We start from the raw sequence: 17,699 nt of genomic DNA on the forward strand, positions 1-17,699 counted from the left end.
AAAAGCGCATACATCGATGATCAAGTCGTACACTTTTGTCGTAAGTACTAAAAGACGGGATGCCTGACAAATTGATCATGATAAGCCTTAAGTTGTCTTTTTTTTGCGGTTGAGGTGGAGCTCGAGTAGGCAGTGCAGGGAGAGTCATAGTGAGTTTATTACCGCGGGTTATTGACTCATGATGTATGATGATCCATGATGTATGATAAATGGGTGTTGATCATGACGTTTTACATTTTGATTTTCAAGGGATGATTTGTGATCATGAGGGCTGTTTTAATGAGCAACTGATTAGTATGATACATATCTATCTGATCATGAATAATTAATGCATATGGGCATTTGGTGAGGTGATATCTTTCTCTCCCCCATACAGTACCAGTCTACGATTTGGTTTTATTAGGTGATATGACGGTTACAGTTACGCTTGTAAGTGTAATATTGAGCAGTTTTGATGATGATGATGATGATGATGCTTTGATTGTAGATCAGGCACGGAGAAAGTCAGAGTAATTTGAATGTAAGTTTACTCATAGAGTCAATCCTCCACATCCTCCTCCTACTTAAAAGTTGAAAACTATACACGTAAAACGTATTTTCAATTTTAATTTTATAGAAATCGGGGCTTTCGGGTTGGAGTGATTCACCACTTACTGAACTCGGGAAACGCGTAAGTCAAGCAAACCCAACCAACTAAACTCACTTCTCATTATCATTTGTTCAACAAAAAACAGCAAGCCGATGAATTAGGAAAATATTTTCAAGCAACCGGCACTTCCCTCACGCATCTCTACTCTTCTGACCTCTCACGCGCTCACAACACAGCTCTATCCATCCTCAAACACATTAACAACAACAAAAACAACAACAATGATAAACCAAAGTCGTCTCTCATCCTAACTCCTCAACTCCGAGAAATCAACTTCGGTAAAGCTGAAGGTCATCCCTACACTCCAGGCGATTATCCCGCATTAACAAAAGGTCAAAAAACTTTAGAAGAATTATACGAAGAGGGTATATTTCCGGATTTTAGAGTTAGAGGAAGGGATGCAAAGTTTCCTTTAGGAGAGAGTTTGAATGAACTTGAATATCGGGTCAAGGAAATCATCAAAGATGTTATTTTGTTGCCTTTGGTGTTAAAGAATAAGGGAGGAGGAGGAGGAGAAGGAGAAGATTGGCATGTCGGATTTGTTAGTCATGGGTTATGTCTTTTCGAAATGGTTAATGCGTTGTTAAAGTTGGATTTGGAAAATAATATGTTGGAGAAATATAGAGGACATCATAATACTGGATGGACGCGGTTGGAAATCTCGTTAAAGGTAACTAATTACATTATAAGGCCCTTTTTTTCTCTTTCATTCATTAATTTTATCAAGGGCGAACAAATTTTTGATGAAGATGAATACGACGTCGATAAACTATGTTTTCCACCACTTCGAGTCCGTCTGGTGACGTTCGATAATCATGACCACCTCGCTTCTCTGGTATGTAAACTTTTCTCTAGAAAAAGAAGCGTCAAACTCTCAACCTTTTTTTGTGGTTGTTAGCCTCGTCCTTCCAATCCCGGCATTGGTGTAGTGACAGTCTGAAAGTTAATGAATATCAACACATCGATATATCGAAACCGTGTATTAGAGCTTCCAGTCCGAAATAAAAGGCTGATGAATGTATGCGTTCGAACTTTTTCTTTCATCATCATCATCAAGTTTCGATATCTATCCACAGTAAGGCGTCACGACACCGTACTTCATCTTACAATATGAACGAATATCTTTTCTTTTAAGCCTTCTCAGCTTTCTCGATTAAATCGTGCTTTTTTTCCAGCCTTAAAAAACATTAAACATAATGTATAAGTAAAGATTACAGGAAACTTACCGATTCTTCACCCTCATCCCTCTCCCTCTTCCTCCCATTCCTCATCCCAGTCGATCGATCCAAATGTGTATCCATATCCATATCAACATCTTGATCATCCATATCATCTTGAATGTCCACCATGCCCATCCTATCAAACAAACTATCATCTTTCCATAAATGAATTTTTCCATCTTCGCCTCCTGTAATAATGACTTTATTCTTTATATATATTAGCGAAAAAAAAAATAGATTTTATAATGGCCTTACTTCTTCGTCCGGTAATATTGAACGGACGATACCAATGTGGTTACCAGTCCATAAAGAGTGAAGTGTCCAATTTCCAAGAGCGTTTGTTGGAGATGATAATGTTGGTGGTGAAATCAACGCAGCATCTCCCCTAAAAGAAAAATTTAAATAATGAGATTTTTAAGAAATTGTGTAAAAAAAAAAAAAAAACTCACTCGTTGGAACCAGTGTATACCTTGATGCCTCCGTTATTTGAGGGATAACATGAGATGAGATAATCTGTAACCCAAGTCCGAGTGGTAGTATGTACCGATGGATTACGAATGTCTACTGAATATCGTTGATCCAACTGCGGGGGGGGGTAAAATAATTTAACTAACTCTATTTTAGAAAAAGAGATAAATTCTTTCGAACCTGATCTGACCAAAGACTGAAAGTTTCCATATCACTAGCAGCCCAAATCCCCAAGGATGTATTATTATCAGGATTAGTATACCATCCTGATTGCGAAACACTAGGACCCCAAGCACCGACATGGATCACAGTTTCATCTTCATCATCTTCTATAGCGTTGGATATACTGAGAAGACCGTCGGATGAGCCGGATAGGAGGAGAGGAGGAGAGAAAGCAGATGGATGGAAGGATAGAGTAGTGATGTCATCTGAGTGTGTTGAAGAATGGGTTCGAATAGGAACGGCGGGTTGACGTGGATCCCTGTTAGTTGTTGAGGTGTGGTAGGATGGATTGGATGAGGCGACGTACCAATATAAGATGAAGGAGTCTTGACCTTGAAATTCTGAGCCTGCTGCTATGAGGTCTCCAGTTGGAGACGCATCACAACTTAAAAGACCGAGCGACGTATTCCCCAAATTCGTCACTTAAAAAATAAATAAACAAGGCGCACATATCTTCTCGCCTATAGACAAGGACATACATTTGATAGAATGCGAGCCTGATCGTTCATCCCATATTTTGACAGAACCGTCTTTTCCAGTAGAAATCAATGTTCTTGTTGGAGCACCTAGTATGTGATCGACTGCGCGCACGGAGGTTGTGGCGACATGGTGTCCGGGTAGAGATTGTATTAAACGGAGAGAGGATTTATCGAAAAGATCTATCTTGTGGGAGGGAGAGGAAGCAGAAGCGGCATAGGAGGTGGGGAGAGTAGCAAGCGAGAGCACGTAGGCGTCAGCGTGGCTGAGGTGGGTGGAGGCCAAGGGCCAGCGAGCCTCGCACACAGACGCAGATGGCTGCATGCCAAGTCCACCGCGAACACTCGGACTATACTCGGACTGTCACGTGGAACAGTGGCTGACTAAGATGGACCCAGTTGCGACTTCTCGTTTCTTGTTCTCACCATCCTCTGCCCAAAACCCCGACGCTGGCTCGCTGATTCACATTCGTTACTCTTTCCGTTCTTTTTACGATGGCTCGTCAAGGTATGCCAACTGCTGAAACTTTTCTTCAAAATCTCACTGATGCGTTGCTATCTCAGTTCCGCGCATCCACCGTCTCCCTCAACGTCTCGATTACACCCTTGTCCCCGCTCCTCTCGGTAGGTCTTTAGCTCTTTTCCCTCACGTCCATCTACCTAACCCATTACAAGACCTTTCACTGCCTACACTCACAGAGAAATCGCCTCTGCCCGCCATCATCGTCACCCCTTCTTCGCCCAGCCACACACACGACTTTTCCATCGCCTTCCTCGCCCCACCCCCAAAACTACCCTTCCGCAAACGCTTCGCTTCATCCTTTAACAACACCTTTACAGAAAAATCCTGGCTCACACAACCTCGCCCCCTCCGCACCTTTTTCATCCTCTCTATACTCTTCTTCATCTTGACTACCACCTACCTTATCAACCATCGCTTTGCTGGTTACCCTTACCCTCGTCTCGACTTGGACATTGCCCACCGTGAACTTGATTCTGATGTTCATTTAGGTCCTGTTCCTGATGGAGAGTTTAAACCTGCAGCTTGGGATTGGGTTGAATTTGGTTTTAGAAAAGTTTGGGAGTCGGGTGGAAATGTTGCTATAGGGGATACCGTTGACGGTTTTATTTCATAAATATTCGTCGCTTATGATTTTATTTATTTATTTTGGGTTCATTTTTTTATTTTGTGCTCAAATGAATAAATTTTTATATTTTAGATGTTTGAGCCGTTTAGATCATCATCGAAATACAACTTGCGGTTTACTACTCCTTCTTTCCCTTCTCAACCGCTTTCGTAGCACTACCCCAATTCTTTCCACCAGTTCCCATACTATACAAAATCGTACCAACCAACACAAATGCCGCACCGGTCCACATCATACCTTGATCTACATTTCTCACTTTACCACCACCTACTCCAGGAATGATACCCGCACCAAGGACGCTCAAGACTAGACTGACAGCCTTGCGGATGACAAGGACGAGAGTCACCGTGAGTGAACTCACGCGGGTCGTTAATCTATGAACACCGGATGCACAGAGGACTTGTGTGAGGGTGTTTAGGAGGAGAGGTGTGTAGGCGTAGGGGATGTGGAAGGAGAGTGTGTGAGGACCTCCAGTGCTGGAGGAGGAGGTGTAAGGTGAGGGAGTGAAGGATATGAAAGATGAATTTGAGATTAGGGAATTTGAGGAGAGGGAGTTGGGTAAGGCGAGATTGGTGGGTATGAATACGCGTGGTCCGTTTGAGACTTCGTGGAATTGGGTTTGGAGGTCTTGGCGGAGGAGGAAGAACATGGGAAGGGATAGGAAATGGAGGTAGAATAAAGATTCTTGCCATTGAGGTGGTTGTTTGTTGGTTTTAGTATCATTAGTAGTGGTGGAGGATGGGAGAGGACGTCCGTAAGTGCTGTATGTCCAATCTTGAGCAAGACCGAGAAGACCAGAAAGTATGAGTGCGAATGATAGGATACTAATTCCGATCATATAACTCCACATATTTGTATCGTCGGATTTGGTTTCGAGAGATGAGGAAGGTGTTGCAGAGAGTGTTGTTAAAAAGACTCCCAAGGTAACAAGGAGCACAGCTGATACTTGTGTCGAATTATACCTATAAATCAATTTACTTAAATGAAAAAAAGCATTGAAAAAAAAACGAAAACTAAAAACTAACCGTTTACCACGAATCAACCAACCAAGACACATACTCACAATCAACCCCCCACTCCTAAAAATAATATGCACACTCATAGGAATATCATACCCAAAAGCAATATTATTCAACAACGACAAGAAATAGAATAATCCAACTTGAACAAAATAAGGTGTGAGTGGGATTCGTCGAGGTTTGAAACGTGGGCCTGTGGATGTCCATGTGAGATGTCGAGGGAGACCGTGGAGGGTGATTATGAGGAATTGGAAGAGGGTGATGAGGGATCCGGCGTTGGGGTATTGGGATGTCAGTTGTTCGAGTGTTACTGCGTTGCTGTTTTTTTGTTCAAGTTGTTAGAGAGGGGCGTGGGAATGGCTTTTTTTGAACAACTGACCTACAACAACCACCAAAGACGAAACCTAGAGTCGTCGACCAGTCGCACAAGAGATCCAAGGACATGGCGAGCCTTGAAAGCAACTGGGGAGAGAGAGAGAGAGAAGTAAACAGGAGACCCGGGGGAGAAACTCGTTGAAAGAAATAGGATCTCGGTTCCGAGATTGATACTATCACAAGGGGCTTGCTTGGCTTTGGCCTGGGGTTATGAATTTTGATCATTCCCATCATCAAGTTTAACTTGGGTATACTTATCATATATGAGCGCGGGGTTTGACTAGCGTATGTACTCGGTGTTTAATTTATCAGTGTTCTGCTGTACCTCTTTGAAAGATTCAATCTCTGGTTGGTACATGGTAAGATGATCCTAGTTTACAGGTATTGACGGAAATACTGATAAGAAGGTCAAGATGCCTGTAACCGGACTTCATGCTGTCTGCTTATCGTGCCATTCAAACATCACAGGTTCGCTATCCTATTCACTACCCAACGTAACCGCCTCATATTGAGTCAACTCAACCATGCCTTTACACACTCAACAAATTCACCCAAAAAACTTCCATCCCATGGTCATCGCATGCTTCTGAATATTTGATGGTGAGAATGAACATATGGTTGCGACGAACAGTGACCGTTCAGTTTGAAAAGGTCAAGATGACAAGGTAGCCCTGTGAAATCGAAAACCGTGTATCGAGAGTTTGGGTAGAGTCCGGTGAACATATTCTGAACGATTGTAGTGCCAAAGCCGAGCAGAGGTACACCCTTCCTTTGTATGACATCCTGGCTATCTTCGTGGTAGTGAGTATTAAAGGATAGTTGAGTACTCACTTTGACCATGTGGTAGTAGTCTATTAGATACTGGAATACTGAAAGAAGAAGATATCGAGTTAGTACCTCACATGGCTATGCCCAAGTTGGCGTTAAAGCATCGGTCCAATTTACAGGCATACGTTCCCCAAGAGCTCAAGAGTTGGTATAAAAATGCATTTATTGTTCGACGAAATGTTGAAATGCACAACAACCTTCAGATATCAATAGTTTTATATCCCTTCACCTATAAATGGAAGAAACGGTAAAAATCGGGAAAGGGAAACAAAACATGATGATGAAAGGCGTACTCGGTTTTCCTTAAGCATCGTAATATACTTGTCCGCTAACCATCTACAATTTTCATAATGATTCACACCCTCTCCTTTCTGACATTTCTCGAGTTCGTCTCGGACGATGCGGGCTTCCATGGCTTTAACCCAGGATTCGCGGAGATGGTTTTCGCGTTCTGCGAGTTTTGCTGTGGAAGGGAGGGAAATATGAGGTAAGAAGAAGTTTGTGTGTGTAGCGTGTTGTGCTTGAGGTTTTTGTTTGGCGTACCTTGGATGGCTTCTTTGTCGAGTGCCATGGAGGTTGGATGGAAAGTGATGTGGAAGTGATGTGTTGTACTTTATTTGGTCGAACGGGTGTTGAGTATAGATCCCGAAGTTCGAATCAACTTTTGTGCGTTGTGATTCGCGCCGTTAAAATGCTGATGACACGTACCTCGATACGCACCACGGAAAGACGGGTAACACATTTGGATACTTAACCTCTCAGCATGATCTCACCTCGAGACCTGTCCTTCCACATATGAAATTAACGAAGCGAGATGTCCGAGCTTTTCCGAGCCTCTGACTTTACAAAAATATTTCTTTCACTCCGTAAATTTATATATGTATCAGGTTCCTGCGAAGACAGCGATTGAATTTGACCCACCGTTTCGAAAATGATTCATCTTGAGCAAAAAAAATTTCACAAGCGGAAAAACAGCTCTTTTTTCCTTGTATTTTGTCTAAAGTGGTTAGGACGAGATGTTGAGCTATCGGCGGACTTTTTTCCTTTCTCAAAATCACTTGACAGCGGATTATGGAAGTGGCTACTATGAACGGCTGACTCGCTATCTATCTCTTATTTGTCGTCATGGGAAAAGGCAGTGCCCGGAATTTGATCCTAAATCAAAGGTTCATAATAATGTGATATCATGTAAGATAAAGGATATGTTAACATGTTCGGACTTCGTAGGCTCTATCTAACCCACCCACCCTATTTTTATCGGTTTTTCAATATAGTAAACGGATCATAGACTGACTACTCGACAGCGATTTTGGGATTATATTATCAAGGAAAAAATTTCTTTTTATATTCAGATACGCGGAGTGCTCGATTGAGTATCGCGGATTGAAGCATTCATGAAACACTCATAGTGGTATTCCGACGGACGAAAAGCCAATAATCATGCTGTAATAATCTTTGATCTTCATTCAATGGTTTACCATGTTCAAAGGGCACCGACTCGGTGATAATTGAAAGATGACATTATCAAGGAATGCGGTGCGGACACATATCTTGCCACAGGTATGACCATCGAGGACTGTGTCAGTCCAGGTACAGTCCTCGGCTAGGGAAGAAGTTCTAATGAGAAACTCACGGAGAAGTGGTATGCAGAGAAGGGCCAAGACAACGGGAGGTGTCGGAGAATTTTGAGAGCGAAGACACGAGACTTGATGTATGGAAAGAAAGGAGCAAAAATGGGATGCGACGAGCCACGAATTAGGAAGTTGCTATTGTTAGGGGGAAATCGGTTACTTTTGAATATGCCATGAGAATTGTCGATGGGGTGGCAGCGCGTAAAAAGCGGAATGATCAAGGAACGAGAACTCGGTGTGGGGATACTACGTCAAGCTCTCCAGTGACAGGTAATTGAATTCCAAGGTGGAAGAGGCGAAACGGTATTTCACTGGCTGGAATAACTTTATTGGGTATATGGGAAAGAGAGAAAAGAAGAATGGTAGATGTATCAAAGATGTTGAGTTGCGGTCGTAACGAGGCTCGTTAGGCTCCTTCTAGACGTCAAACTGCTTGGATTGATGTCGAGATGGATTGAAGAAGCATCGAATCACGAGTTCTAGATTAAAATTCATACTTTCAAGAAGCACGCATATAGTGGATTAGTGTCGAGAGCTCGATGAATGGCCATTGGAGATTGACGGTGAGTCATTCAGTGAGATTAGAACGAGCGAAAGATTGGGTAAGTAAGCAGGCGGCCGCCGCGTCAGAGGACATATAGAGTGGGCCACCCAAGCTAACTTAGTATAAGCCGGTGTGGGGCGGCGGTGACTAAATTTAGAACACGACTAAGTAATGCCTGTCCCGTCCCTGAGCGTATCCATCTCTCCTCTCGACGTCTTCGAGAGCGCTGACCAAACGGCGTAAACAGATCTCTGTGATCGCCTTTCTGTTGCAATCATGGATGGATCTGCGCACCTCGTCTCTTTGCTGCTGTGGGTCGGGTTTCGATGATATCATGCTCGCTCGCGTGGCAGATTTGTCTCTGGTATGCCGATGTTCAAAAGCTCGCCCAGGCCGAAACATGCGCTCTTCCCAATCTCCTTTTCTCCCTCCTCTCCCTCTACCACATACCACATCCCTAGACGGGGTGACCCACGCGCCGTTCCGCACCACAACGAAACGCCGAACAGGGTTCAACACAGTGATCTCTCGAACATACTACCCACATATATACTTCTCTGTCTTGCTCTTTCTCCACCCCGCACACTCTCACAAAAGTAAAGGAAAAAAAACACGCATTTAATCCATTTTTTCGGCTTCACTCATGCCGGTGCCGACACATCCCGCTGCCAACCCTCATCATCATGCAGATCGTAGGCATCCTGCCTCTCTGCTACCTTCGTCTATGCACGATCCGCAGCTAGTGTCACTTATGCAACGGCGGGTTTCGTTGGACATGGTGCAATATGTCGCTTCGAGTGCGGCGAGTGTTATACATATAGACGATTATCCAACGGCAAGTCCATCTTCGTGGGGTTCGGGCTCTGGTTCTGGTGCAGCTGCATCACGGTCGTCTTCTCCCTGTGGTCCTTCGACGGGATCTGCCAGTGCTCACGATTCTGTGGTGGCCAAGCAATGTCTTACGCCGCCCACGTCACCAAGGAGGGCAAGAACACTCTCAGCGAGATCGACGGAAGGGGCGAACAAGTTGATCTCGTTGGAGAATTTCATCGTACATTTGGTTAAATGTTCGAATGTGCAAGTCCCGACGTTGCTGACAACACTGATATACCTGGAGAGGTTGAGGACCAAGCTCCCGGATGTCGCCAAAGGTGATTATTACCGCATTTATATATGCTTCATGAGATGACTGATTGTTTATTGACATTGAAAGGTATGCCCTGTACACGACACCGGGTGTTTTTAGCCACGCTCATCGTTACCGCGAAATATCTCAACGATTCGTCACCGAAGAATGTCCATTGGGCGAAATATGCGGTCATGTTCGATGTTGCTGAGATCAACCTTATGGAAAAACAGTTGCTTTATCTCTTGGATTACGATTTGCGGTTTGACGAGGAGGAAGCGATCAAGTATTTCATGCCCTTCATGCAGACGAGTACCTCTTCTGCTCGTGCTTCTGCTATCGATGTCGTATCCAGGGCTGGAAAAGCTCGCGCGCAACATGTCCGGACGCAAACACAACTCCCTACTCCGCCAGACGAGGAGCCTTCGGCTATTTCAGCTGCGATTACGTCTGCAGTTCGCGGGATCGCAAGACGACTTTCGACGGCGCATCTTGCTGCGTCGAATAGCACTCGATCGACTGCTTCTTCGAATCCGATGTTCAATAATTTCAGCGGAGGTTCTAGCACCTCTTCGTCTGCTTCGGACATGGCTTCGCTTGTGGATGATACTGGGTCTTCGTCGTCGTCGTCATCATCATCTTCCTCGGGCTGGCTCAGTAACAATGAATCGGATGATGATAATTGTGACGTGACGGTAGAGCGAAAAGCGCTGATCAAACGACGTCGCCAAGAAGAGCATGACGGATCGACGGAGCCGACACCTACGAAGCGGCCTTTTATGTTACGACCTATCCCTGCGCACGCCTATAGGGGTAGCGTTCGATCACGGAAACATTCTGATACCTCTTCTATTAATACCATTATGGGATCGGATTCCCCGGTTCGCAGCATGCGATCAAGAAGTAGTGGTGAATCGAAGCGTTCGACCTCGATGACTGGTTCCGTGGCAACTGGAGAGAAATTAGAGTCTGGAATGACGACGAGCGCCACTATGCCAAGCCTATCACGATCTAGTATTGCCGGAGGGTTCTTGAGCAGGATGTGGGGTGCGGCGACCAAGGCAGCCATGGCCAATTCTGGGGTACAGGAAGGAGGGAGATGCATGGGAGGGCATGATGGAGATGGAGGCCGGACACCTGAGCAGGCACAGAGCGCGCTTCGACGACTGGTGCCCTCCAGGTCCGCGGGCATCCGAAACATAGGCGAGCTTTGAAATCGGACATGTACGTCCTTGTTCCAGGTTTCCGTCGCCATTCTATTTTTCTTTCACCTTTTCACACTCTCTTTCGCTCATGATCTGAATGAGCACCCCACCACACTATTCATATATATTGTTCATATTCACGACTATGACGCCCCTCCTATGCCCCCTGCTTTGTGGACGAAGACCAAGTCGTCTATCCACTCATTTAGAGATGTTACTACTATACTTAGTCAGACTGTTATTACATGCTCATCGCTAGGCATCTAATCGAATGTATAATATGTTCCGGATCAATGGATCTGTTGTAGATATGTTTTCACATGACGGGTGAGATCGAGGGACGAGATAGCGTCGGGACAGCCAGGAACGCATTTGGCCGGTGGCAATAGTTGATGCGGCTGGGGGAGATTCTGGTGTGGATTCCTCGACTCTCTCCCTGTTCAGCACTTGCTCTCATTTTCTCCGCCCCGGGATGAGCGGGCGCGTGCCATTTCAGACTCCGCTGTTGATAATTCCCACGCAGAGGCCTGATCCAACTCGACTGCTCACAGAGGCAGACATCCTGCTCACCGAATTCTACCCCCCGCGACGACAACCTCACGCCAAGTCCAAACTTTCGGACGTTAGGCACCGCCCTATTTCTCTTCATATTGCACGCCAAGGTCGGTCTATCTTTTCGTTCAGTCCTTGACGAAGCGTGGCTTGAATTGTTTTCCAGAAATTCACGGCACTCCTTACCCTTCCCCGCGCCCGCCTCTCTGACACCTCGGTCGTCTAACCCAAAACATTGCGGTCGGCAAGGAAGAGAAAAATAAGAACAAAGTTCCTATTACTGAACCTAAACGACGAGAGGATGCTTCACGTCGATCTAAATCATTCATCTGCATCGCCACTCAAGTCGTCGGCTTCCGCTGCTGCGCTCGAGTCTCTAACCTGGGATGCTGATAATGATGATCCGTATGGAACTGCGACTTCTGGTGCTTCTGCGTTTGGGACTGGAGATGGACTAGGAGACGCTCATGCGGATCCAACGGGACATTTGTTGCATGCGCAGGAGTTTAGACCGGAGGAGTTTTTGAATGATGATTTGGTGGATAATGTTATGCATCTGACGTCGGGAGATGTGGATGGTGTTGGGGATGGACTTGATGGAATTGATCCTTTGGGTATAAGTTCCACGGCGACGTCGTTACAATTACAGAATGGACCTCAACAGTCGACGTCGTCGGTAGGCTCGAATGCAACAGTGTCGCCAGCACATCATACAGCGGTGTCATCACCTGGAGGAGCACCACCGTCTTCGACAGCAACAGATACAGGATTTTTAGCTTCGCCAGTGGTGGGAGAAGGTGATCGGAGTTCCTCATTGTCACCTCTTCCTGATACAGCCTCTCCTTCAGGGCAGGACGAAAACGGGAGTCCGGGTGACGGTGGAGAAGAGAAGGAGGCTGAAGCGTCGGCGGAAAAACCAAGAAGGGAGGAGGAAGAGGAAGAAGAAAATGCTGGAGGAGCAAAAGCAGAACCATCGAGAGAGATTACGCCGCTAAGTCCATTGACTCCTGCAGCTGATGACCTTGACGGCGAGGGTGATACTGAAGCGGAGGAAAAGAAGGAAATGGAGAAGAAAGCAGAAGAGAATCATGTCACTGGCAAGTCAATACCCCAGCAAAAACAACCGCCGCTTCAATCTCAACAGTCGCGGATGTATCAACTGGGAAGACAAACGACGAAGTCTCCTCTAGGGCATGCAGGCATTAACACGCTAAATGCTGCTACCGCGTTGTTTCAGCCACACCATTTAAAACGACCCTCTCCCGACACTGCCATCCATACCCCCGATTTAATCCCTTCGTCCGCTACAAGTACTCAGGACCCCAAGGTTGTGAAGGTGCTTGAGCTAAACGTTGAGCTTTTCAAGTGAGTCGTTATACGTGTGTGTCTCTAAACAATCCGATTACTAACAACTTTTTTGTTAGCATTTTTGCTGAAATTCAGGCGCGTGGAATTCCACACAACGATCCCCGATTCATCCAGTGCGGATATTCGACCCTTTATCTCGCGAGCTTAACTAATGTCTCACATTAGGTATGCTAATTGCCTAAAAACAAACCTTTCATGGCTAGCCGCTGCTGCAGACGGTCAATTTAGCGTACGTGCTTTTGTTTTCACCTCTCGACGGCGTTTAATCTGTTCCACTAGATGCTACCGCACATGGATGCTCCACCTCCACTCGATTTCGTTCCAACTGATCGCATACGACAGTTATATTCCGAACTTCCGCACCTTTTTACAAAAGAAATTGCTCGGATGAAATCGATACAACACTTGCAGCAGCAGCATCAGCTTAATATGCTTAAGCGTGAAAGGGGTGAGGACCCTGCGGCGCAGATGTTGGTGAATAAGAGACGAGATACAGGTGAGAATAAAAGCATGATGGCGCCGCCTCCGCCTACGACTGGCGTCAATGGAATCAACTCCGTCGCTGCAGCAGTATCGGGCGGTACGCCTATCAATGGTGGTCCTGCTAGTGGCTCTTCGACGCCTAATCCTATAAATCCCATGATGAGTTCTATGGGCAATCCGAACAACGCCAACCAAGGTGGCGGTGGTAACCCTGGAGCAGGGATTGGAGGACCTTCAAATTCTGGGACACCCAATCTTGGAAACCAGAACCAGGGTGCTGGAGGGCCGTCTGGTGGGATGAATAACCACGGAGAAGGGATGGGTATGCCGGGTCCGGGTACGATGACTCCTGAACAACAATTCCGCGCGCGTCAGTTACAAGCGCGACAAATGCAAGCCGTCGCACGACACATGACATCCCCTGGTGCTAATCCTGCTGGTGGTGGTGGCGGCGCGCAAGGACCGAATGGCATTGGAGGAGGGGGTGGTCCTGGTCATGGAGGTTCTGGAGGGGGGAGCTCTGGAGGAGGTCCAAGTCAACAAATGATGCATGCTATGTTCCAAGCACTTCAACAAGGACCGGCACATCCCTTCGTGCAATATATGATCAAAAATGTGCCTGGGTTTCAGCAGATGCCGCCGCAAATGCAGGTACAAAAGATGGTTATTGCGCAAGTACATCATCGAGAGCAGCAACAACAACAACAACAACAGGCTCAAGCGCAAAATCAACAAATGCAGGCCGCTTTACAAAGTCGTGCCGGGGGTGGTGCTAATGCTGGAGGATTTGGTGGACCTGGGTCGCCGGTCGTACCGCAAGGTGCGGGTGGTGGAATGCTAGGTCAAGGTGGTATGGGAGGTGCTGGAATGGGAGGTATGGGAGGCGGCGGCGGCGGCGGCGGCGGTGGTGGTGGAGGAGGCAGTATGGGAGGAATGGATCCTAGAATGATGGCTGCAGCTGCTGCTCGGGGTGGAATGGGAATGGATGTGAATCACCAAAGACAGCTGATGTTGTTGCAGCAACAGCAACAGCAACAAAGAGCTATGGCTGCTGGTGGGGGAGGTGGAGGCGGTGGAGGCGGACCCGCAGGAATGGGCGCGCCTGGTGGCATGACACCTCAGCAAGCAGCGATGCAGGAGAGATTACTCAGACAACAACAAGCTCTTGCGGCTCAGCAACATCAACAACACCAAGCTGGTAATATGGTCTCTCCAGGTCATGGATCGTCTATGGGTGGTGGTGGTGGTGGTATGAATATGGGTATGGGAGGAGATGGATTCGTGCCGCCCGCCACACTTAGATCGAATGCTGGAGCGATACCGGGTATAGCGAGGAGTACGAGATCACCTTCTGATGGAGGTGCTGCATCTCCAATGACACCGAGAGTGCCCTCGCGGTCGTTGAGTTCTGGATCCATGGGTATGAGTAATGCGGCTGGAGGAGGGTCTGAGGAGTATCAACGGATGCTTCTACAGCAGCAGCAGGGGCAAGCGGCTAGAGTTATGCAGCAGCAACAACAACAACAGGGTGGACAGTCGAGTCCTATGTTTAATGGGCAAGGAATGGGGATGGGATGGGGAGGTGGTGCTGGAGGAGGATATTCGATGGGAGGTGGGGATGTGCTGAGACAGATGTCTGCTACGCCTAACCCTGCCACGCAACAGGGTATGGGGATGGGAGGTATGAATATGAATATGGGAGGTATGGGAATGGGAGGTATGGGTGGTGGGATGAATATGGGTGGTACGGGCGGTAGTATGGGCATGGGCATGGGCATGGGTATGGGAGGCATGGGAGGCATGGGGGGCATGGGAAATATGGGAGGTATGGGAGACCAAGGACTCAGCGAAGATTACAATTTCCTCAATCCGTCGCCAGGTGCATGGTAAAAAGAAACGCCTTGAAAATGTTTCAATTTGGGTTTGGGCTTCCGGTTCATATATATTTCGCCTTTTCATCTATGTATTCTCCCCCATCCCCCCCTACATAAATTCCCCCATCTTAACTCATGATTTTGTCGTTTTTTGAAGGGATTTTTTGGATTTTTACCCAGTATCCCCTCCGCCTCTTTCTTTTCTCCTACTTAGTATTCTTCCCTTGGTTAAACTGGTTTTTCGCTTGTCCTCGAGGTGGTTGTCTTTGACTGTTGTTGTCTGGTTTTGCTCACGTCAACTCTTGCTCTGTGGTTTCTATCTTTCCTTTCGAGTGCCTCATGTTTTCTCTCTTCTTGCTTCTTATTTTCTCTCTCTCTCTCTCTCTCTCTCCTGGCTCAAAAGATGAACGATCTTTTTTCTTTTCTTAGTTAATGCTATGCTTCAGAAAACAGATCATGCAGTGCCGTTCGGGTTTTGGTAGAATACTGCTTTTTTTTGTGTGCGATTAAGTGTGCTGACATGATCTATTGTATGTAATTTTGTGTCGTTCTGTTAGCCCTTTTTTTTCTTTATCTTTTGTCTATCGAGAGTAGTGTTTTTTTTCTTTTGATTTGTTATGCGACTGTGCACTAATACACATATGCGTATACCAGTCCGCTGGAGTGAGATATGCGTAGGATATATTATTACGACAATTACCTGATTAGTAACGTCGCCATCATATTCCTTGTGCACGTTCCGCCACAATCCTGCGGCATCACGACGAATGGTCTTCACCAATCTTGGAACAAACGAAAAGGATGCTTTCTTCTCTCTGCTAGACGAGTTCGTATCATCCTTTCACAAATCTCATGCAGATAAATAACTCTGCAGGGCGCTCGAAACTCGATGCAATCCTCATTTCATGTACTGATCTATTGGTTAGATATTTTGCGTCGCGTCCAGAGATTCTTAATGCTCAGAATCAAGATGCTCCTCCGGCGGCGAATTCGAATCCGTTTCGGAAAGAGATAACGGGAGCTCAGGCTCATGTTGCTGCGGCTGCTGTGGGTAGAGCTAGTAATAGTGCGGCTAAGTATATGTCTGCGGGTATTAAGAATTTGAGGGGTCCGAGTCCTAATAATACTGGCGGTGGTGGTGTGGGTGGTGGTGCGTCGGGACCCGAGGTACGTATGCCATGTCTTCTTGTGATTGGAATTGCTTTTTGACGTTTTCTGTTGGTTCTATTACCCCCTTCCTCGGTATTGCGTCATTCGCCTGCTATGCATATATGCGCGTGTTCTTGGGATTCTATGATACGATTCATATGAAACATAAATATCGGGTACACCGTGGCAGACAGCTGGACAACAACAACAGCAACAACGTGGTGGTGGTCCGGATAATATGGAAACTCAGTCTGGTGGATCGTTGGCTGATCGGATAGCAGCTCTTCAGGCTGCGAAGCAAACTGAAACGGGAGGAAGTACAAATAGCGCCCCGAGTACAAAGGTGTGTTTATCTCTTCAAATTACAATTCGTTGCTTCTCAGTGACTAACTATTCGGCTTTTAGGGGTTTGGTGGTATGGATACATCAGCTGTGAAGAACGCGTTTGGCTCGATGAAAAATTCGTTCTCTAATCCAACAAAAACTGCTCAAGTAAGATATTCTATGAATTAATGAGGACAGTCCATTCCTCAGCATCCTCTCCCAGAGTCCTCCCAGTCGATTTACTCCTCCCGTAACAAGAGCTGCTGCCCCACCTCAACCTGAGCCTGAACCCGAACCAGAGGAGCAAGGAGATTGGGCAGAGGCTCAGTATGATTATGAGTCAGCGGTAAATGACACACACACTCTTTACACTGTATATGTACTCAGGGGGTGTGCGATCTAGGAACCGGGAGATCTGGAATTGAAAGAAGGACAGAGAGTTTTGGTGATTGAACGAACGTCTGGCGACTGGTATGTCACTTTTTAGAATATCTCCACGGTTTCTTAAGCGGCTTCTTTCCTTTTTTTCACAGGTGGACAGGAGAGATGAATGGAAAGAAAGGACTCTTCCCAGCATCTTATGTCAAACTGCTGTAGGTGTGGGTATGCTGCAAGGTTGGTCGACGCGAGGACGACCTCACTAGGTGGCGTAGAAACCCAAGGAAACGCGAGTAAATATTGTGGATTTGAGCGTGAAAAATGCCAAAGGTACAGATCTACAACTATCATGGTTCGCTCTTATATAAATGACCCAAAGGTGACGTCGTCACAATGAAAGCTTGTACTCATCTGAACCCTAAGAAATCCAGCCACCTCCATCTTTTCTCAGTTGTCGAGTGCCTTCTTGTCTGTTAACAACCGGCTGTGGGGTATTGAATCATAAGTTGTACTGAAATTCCTCCGTCGCACAAGACTTTTTTGCCATGGCCTTGTTTCGTTCGTCAACGACCTTCTCGATCTCGTTCTCCGTCACTCTGGGTTTGTCCACACATAACCAGGATATTGTGAATCATTGACCTTGATACGGATTGTCGGTGC

General features: G+C 46.4%; 8 protein-coding genes across 8 annotated transcripts; 4 read left to right on the plus strand and 4 right to left on the minus strand.

Annotated features, from left to right (window-relative positions):
* Positions 1-408: 408 nt before the first annotated feature.
* On the plus strand, positions 409-1,589 carry AGABI2DRAFT_116690 (hypothetical protein; the record flags this gene model as incomplete). The annotated part of the gene is made up of 6 exons (XM_006459676.1): positions 409-429; positions 488-520; positions 617-670; positions 735-1,319; positions 1,377-1,484; positions 1,548-1,589. 6 exons carry the CDS (start codon positions 409-411, stop codon positions 1,587-1,589), a joined length of 843 nt encoding a protein of 280 aa, XP_006459739.1.
* Positions 1,590-1,789: 200 nt separating this feature from the next.
* Positions 1,790-3,360, minus strand: AGABI2DRAFT_116691 (hypothetical protein; the record flags this gene model as incomplete). The annotated part of the gene is made up of 7 exons (XM_006459677.1): positions 1,790-1,825; positions 1,876-2,076; positions 2,125-2,254; positions 2,319-2,452; positions 2,518-2,818; positions 2,867-2,981; positions 3,039-3,360. The coding sequence occupies 7 exons, from the start codon at positions 3,358-3,360 to the stop codon at positions 1,790-1,792; spliced, it is 1,239 nt and encodes a 412-aa protein (XP_006459740.1).
* Positions 3,361-3,709: 349 nt separating this feature from the next.
* Positions 3,710-5,646, minus strand: AGABI2DRAFT_202111 (hypothetical protein; the record flags this gene model as incomplete). Its single annotated transcript, XM_006459678.1, has 3 exons — positions 3,710-5,145; positions 5,209-5,520; positions 5,582-5,646. 3 exons carry the CDS (start codon positions 5,644-5,646, stop codon positions 4,302-4,304), a joined length of 1,221 nt encoding a protein of 406 aa, XP_006459741.1. The 3' UTR covers positions 3,710-4,301.
* An 889-nt stretch (positions 5,647-6,535) lies between these two features.
* On the minus strand, positions 6,536-7,004 carry AGABI2DRAFT_184305 (hypothetical protein). The gene is made up of 3 exons (XM_006459679.1): positions 6,949-7,004; positions 6,699-6,868; positions 6,536-6,634 (listed from the first exon to the last, which is right to left on the minus strand). Exons 1-3 carry the CDS (start codon positions 6,974-6,976, stop codon positions 6,605-6,607), a joined length of 228 nt encoding a protein of 75 aa, XP_006459742.1. The 5' UTR covers positions 6,977-7,004; the 3' UTR covers positions 6,536-6,604.
* Positions 7,005-9,355: 2,351 nt separating this feature from the next.
* Positions 9,356-10,284, plus strand: AGABI2DRAFT_202115 (hypothetical protein; the record flags this gene model as incomplete). Its single annotated transcript, XM_006459680.1, has 2 exons — positions 9,356-9,731; positions 9,794-10,284. Coding segments are annotated over 2 exons (867 nt in total), but the record flags the coding sequence as incomplete, so codon positions are not given.
* Positions 10,285-10,371: 87 nt separating this feature from the next.
* On the minus strand, positions 10,372-11,103 carry AGABI2DRAFT_191598 (hypothetical protein). Its single transcript, XM_006459681.1, has one exon. It carries the CDS (start codon positions 10,959-10,961, stop codon positions 10,512-10,514), a length of 450 nt encoding a protein of 149 aa, XP_006459744.1. The 5' UTR covers positions 10,962-11,103; the 3' UTR covers positions 10,372-10,511.
* A 661-nt stretch (positions 11,104-11,764) lies between these two features.
* AGABI2DRAFT_116696 (hypothetical protein) lies at positions 11,765-15,204 on the plus strand (the record flags this gene model as incomplete). Its single annotated transcript, XM_006459682.1, has 4 exons — positions 11,765-12,828; positions 12,888-12,944; positions 12,997-13,060; positions 13,111-15,204. 4 exons carry the CDS (start codon positions 11,765-11,767, stop codon positions 15,202-15,204), a joined length of 3,279 nt encoding a protein of 1,092 aa, XP_006459745.1.
* Positions 15,205-15,908: 704 nt separating this feature from the next.
* On the plus strand, positions 15,909-17,452 carry AGABI2DRAFT_191599 (hypothetical protein). The gene is made up of 7 exons (XM_006459683.1): positions 15,909-16,014; positions 16,115-16,355; positions 16,528-16,680; positions 16,743-16,829; positions 16,885-17,007; positions 17,065-17,132; positions 17,195-17,452. The coding sequence occupies exons 1-7, from the start codon at positions 15,956-15,958 to the stop codon at positions 17,256-17,258; spliced, it is 795 nt and encodes a 264-aa protein (XP_006459746.1). The 5' UTR covers positions 15,909-15,955; the 3' UTR covers positions 17,259-17,452.
* Positions 17,453-17,699: the final 247 nt, after the last annotated feature.

The sequence above is a fragment of the Agaricus bisporus genome, assembly GCF_000300575.1.
Source record: "Agaricus bisporus var. bisporus H97 unplaced genomic scaffold AGABI2scaffold_4, whole genome shotgun sequence".
NCBI lineage: Eukaryota > Fungi > Basidiomycota > Agaricomycetes > Agaricales > Agaricaceae > Agaricus > Agaricus bisporus.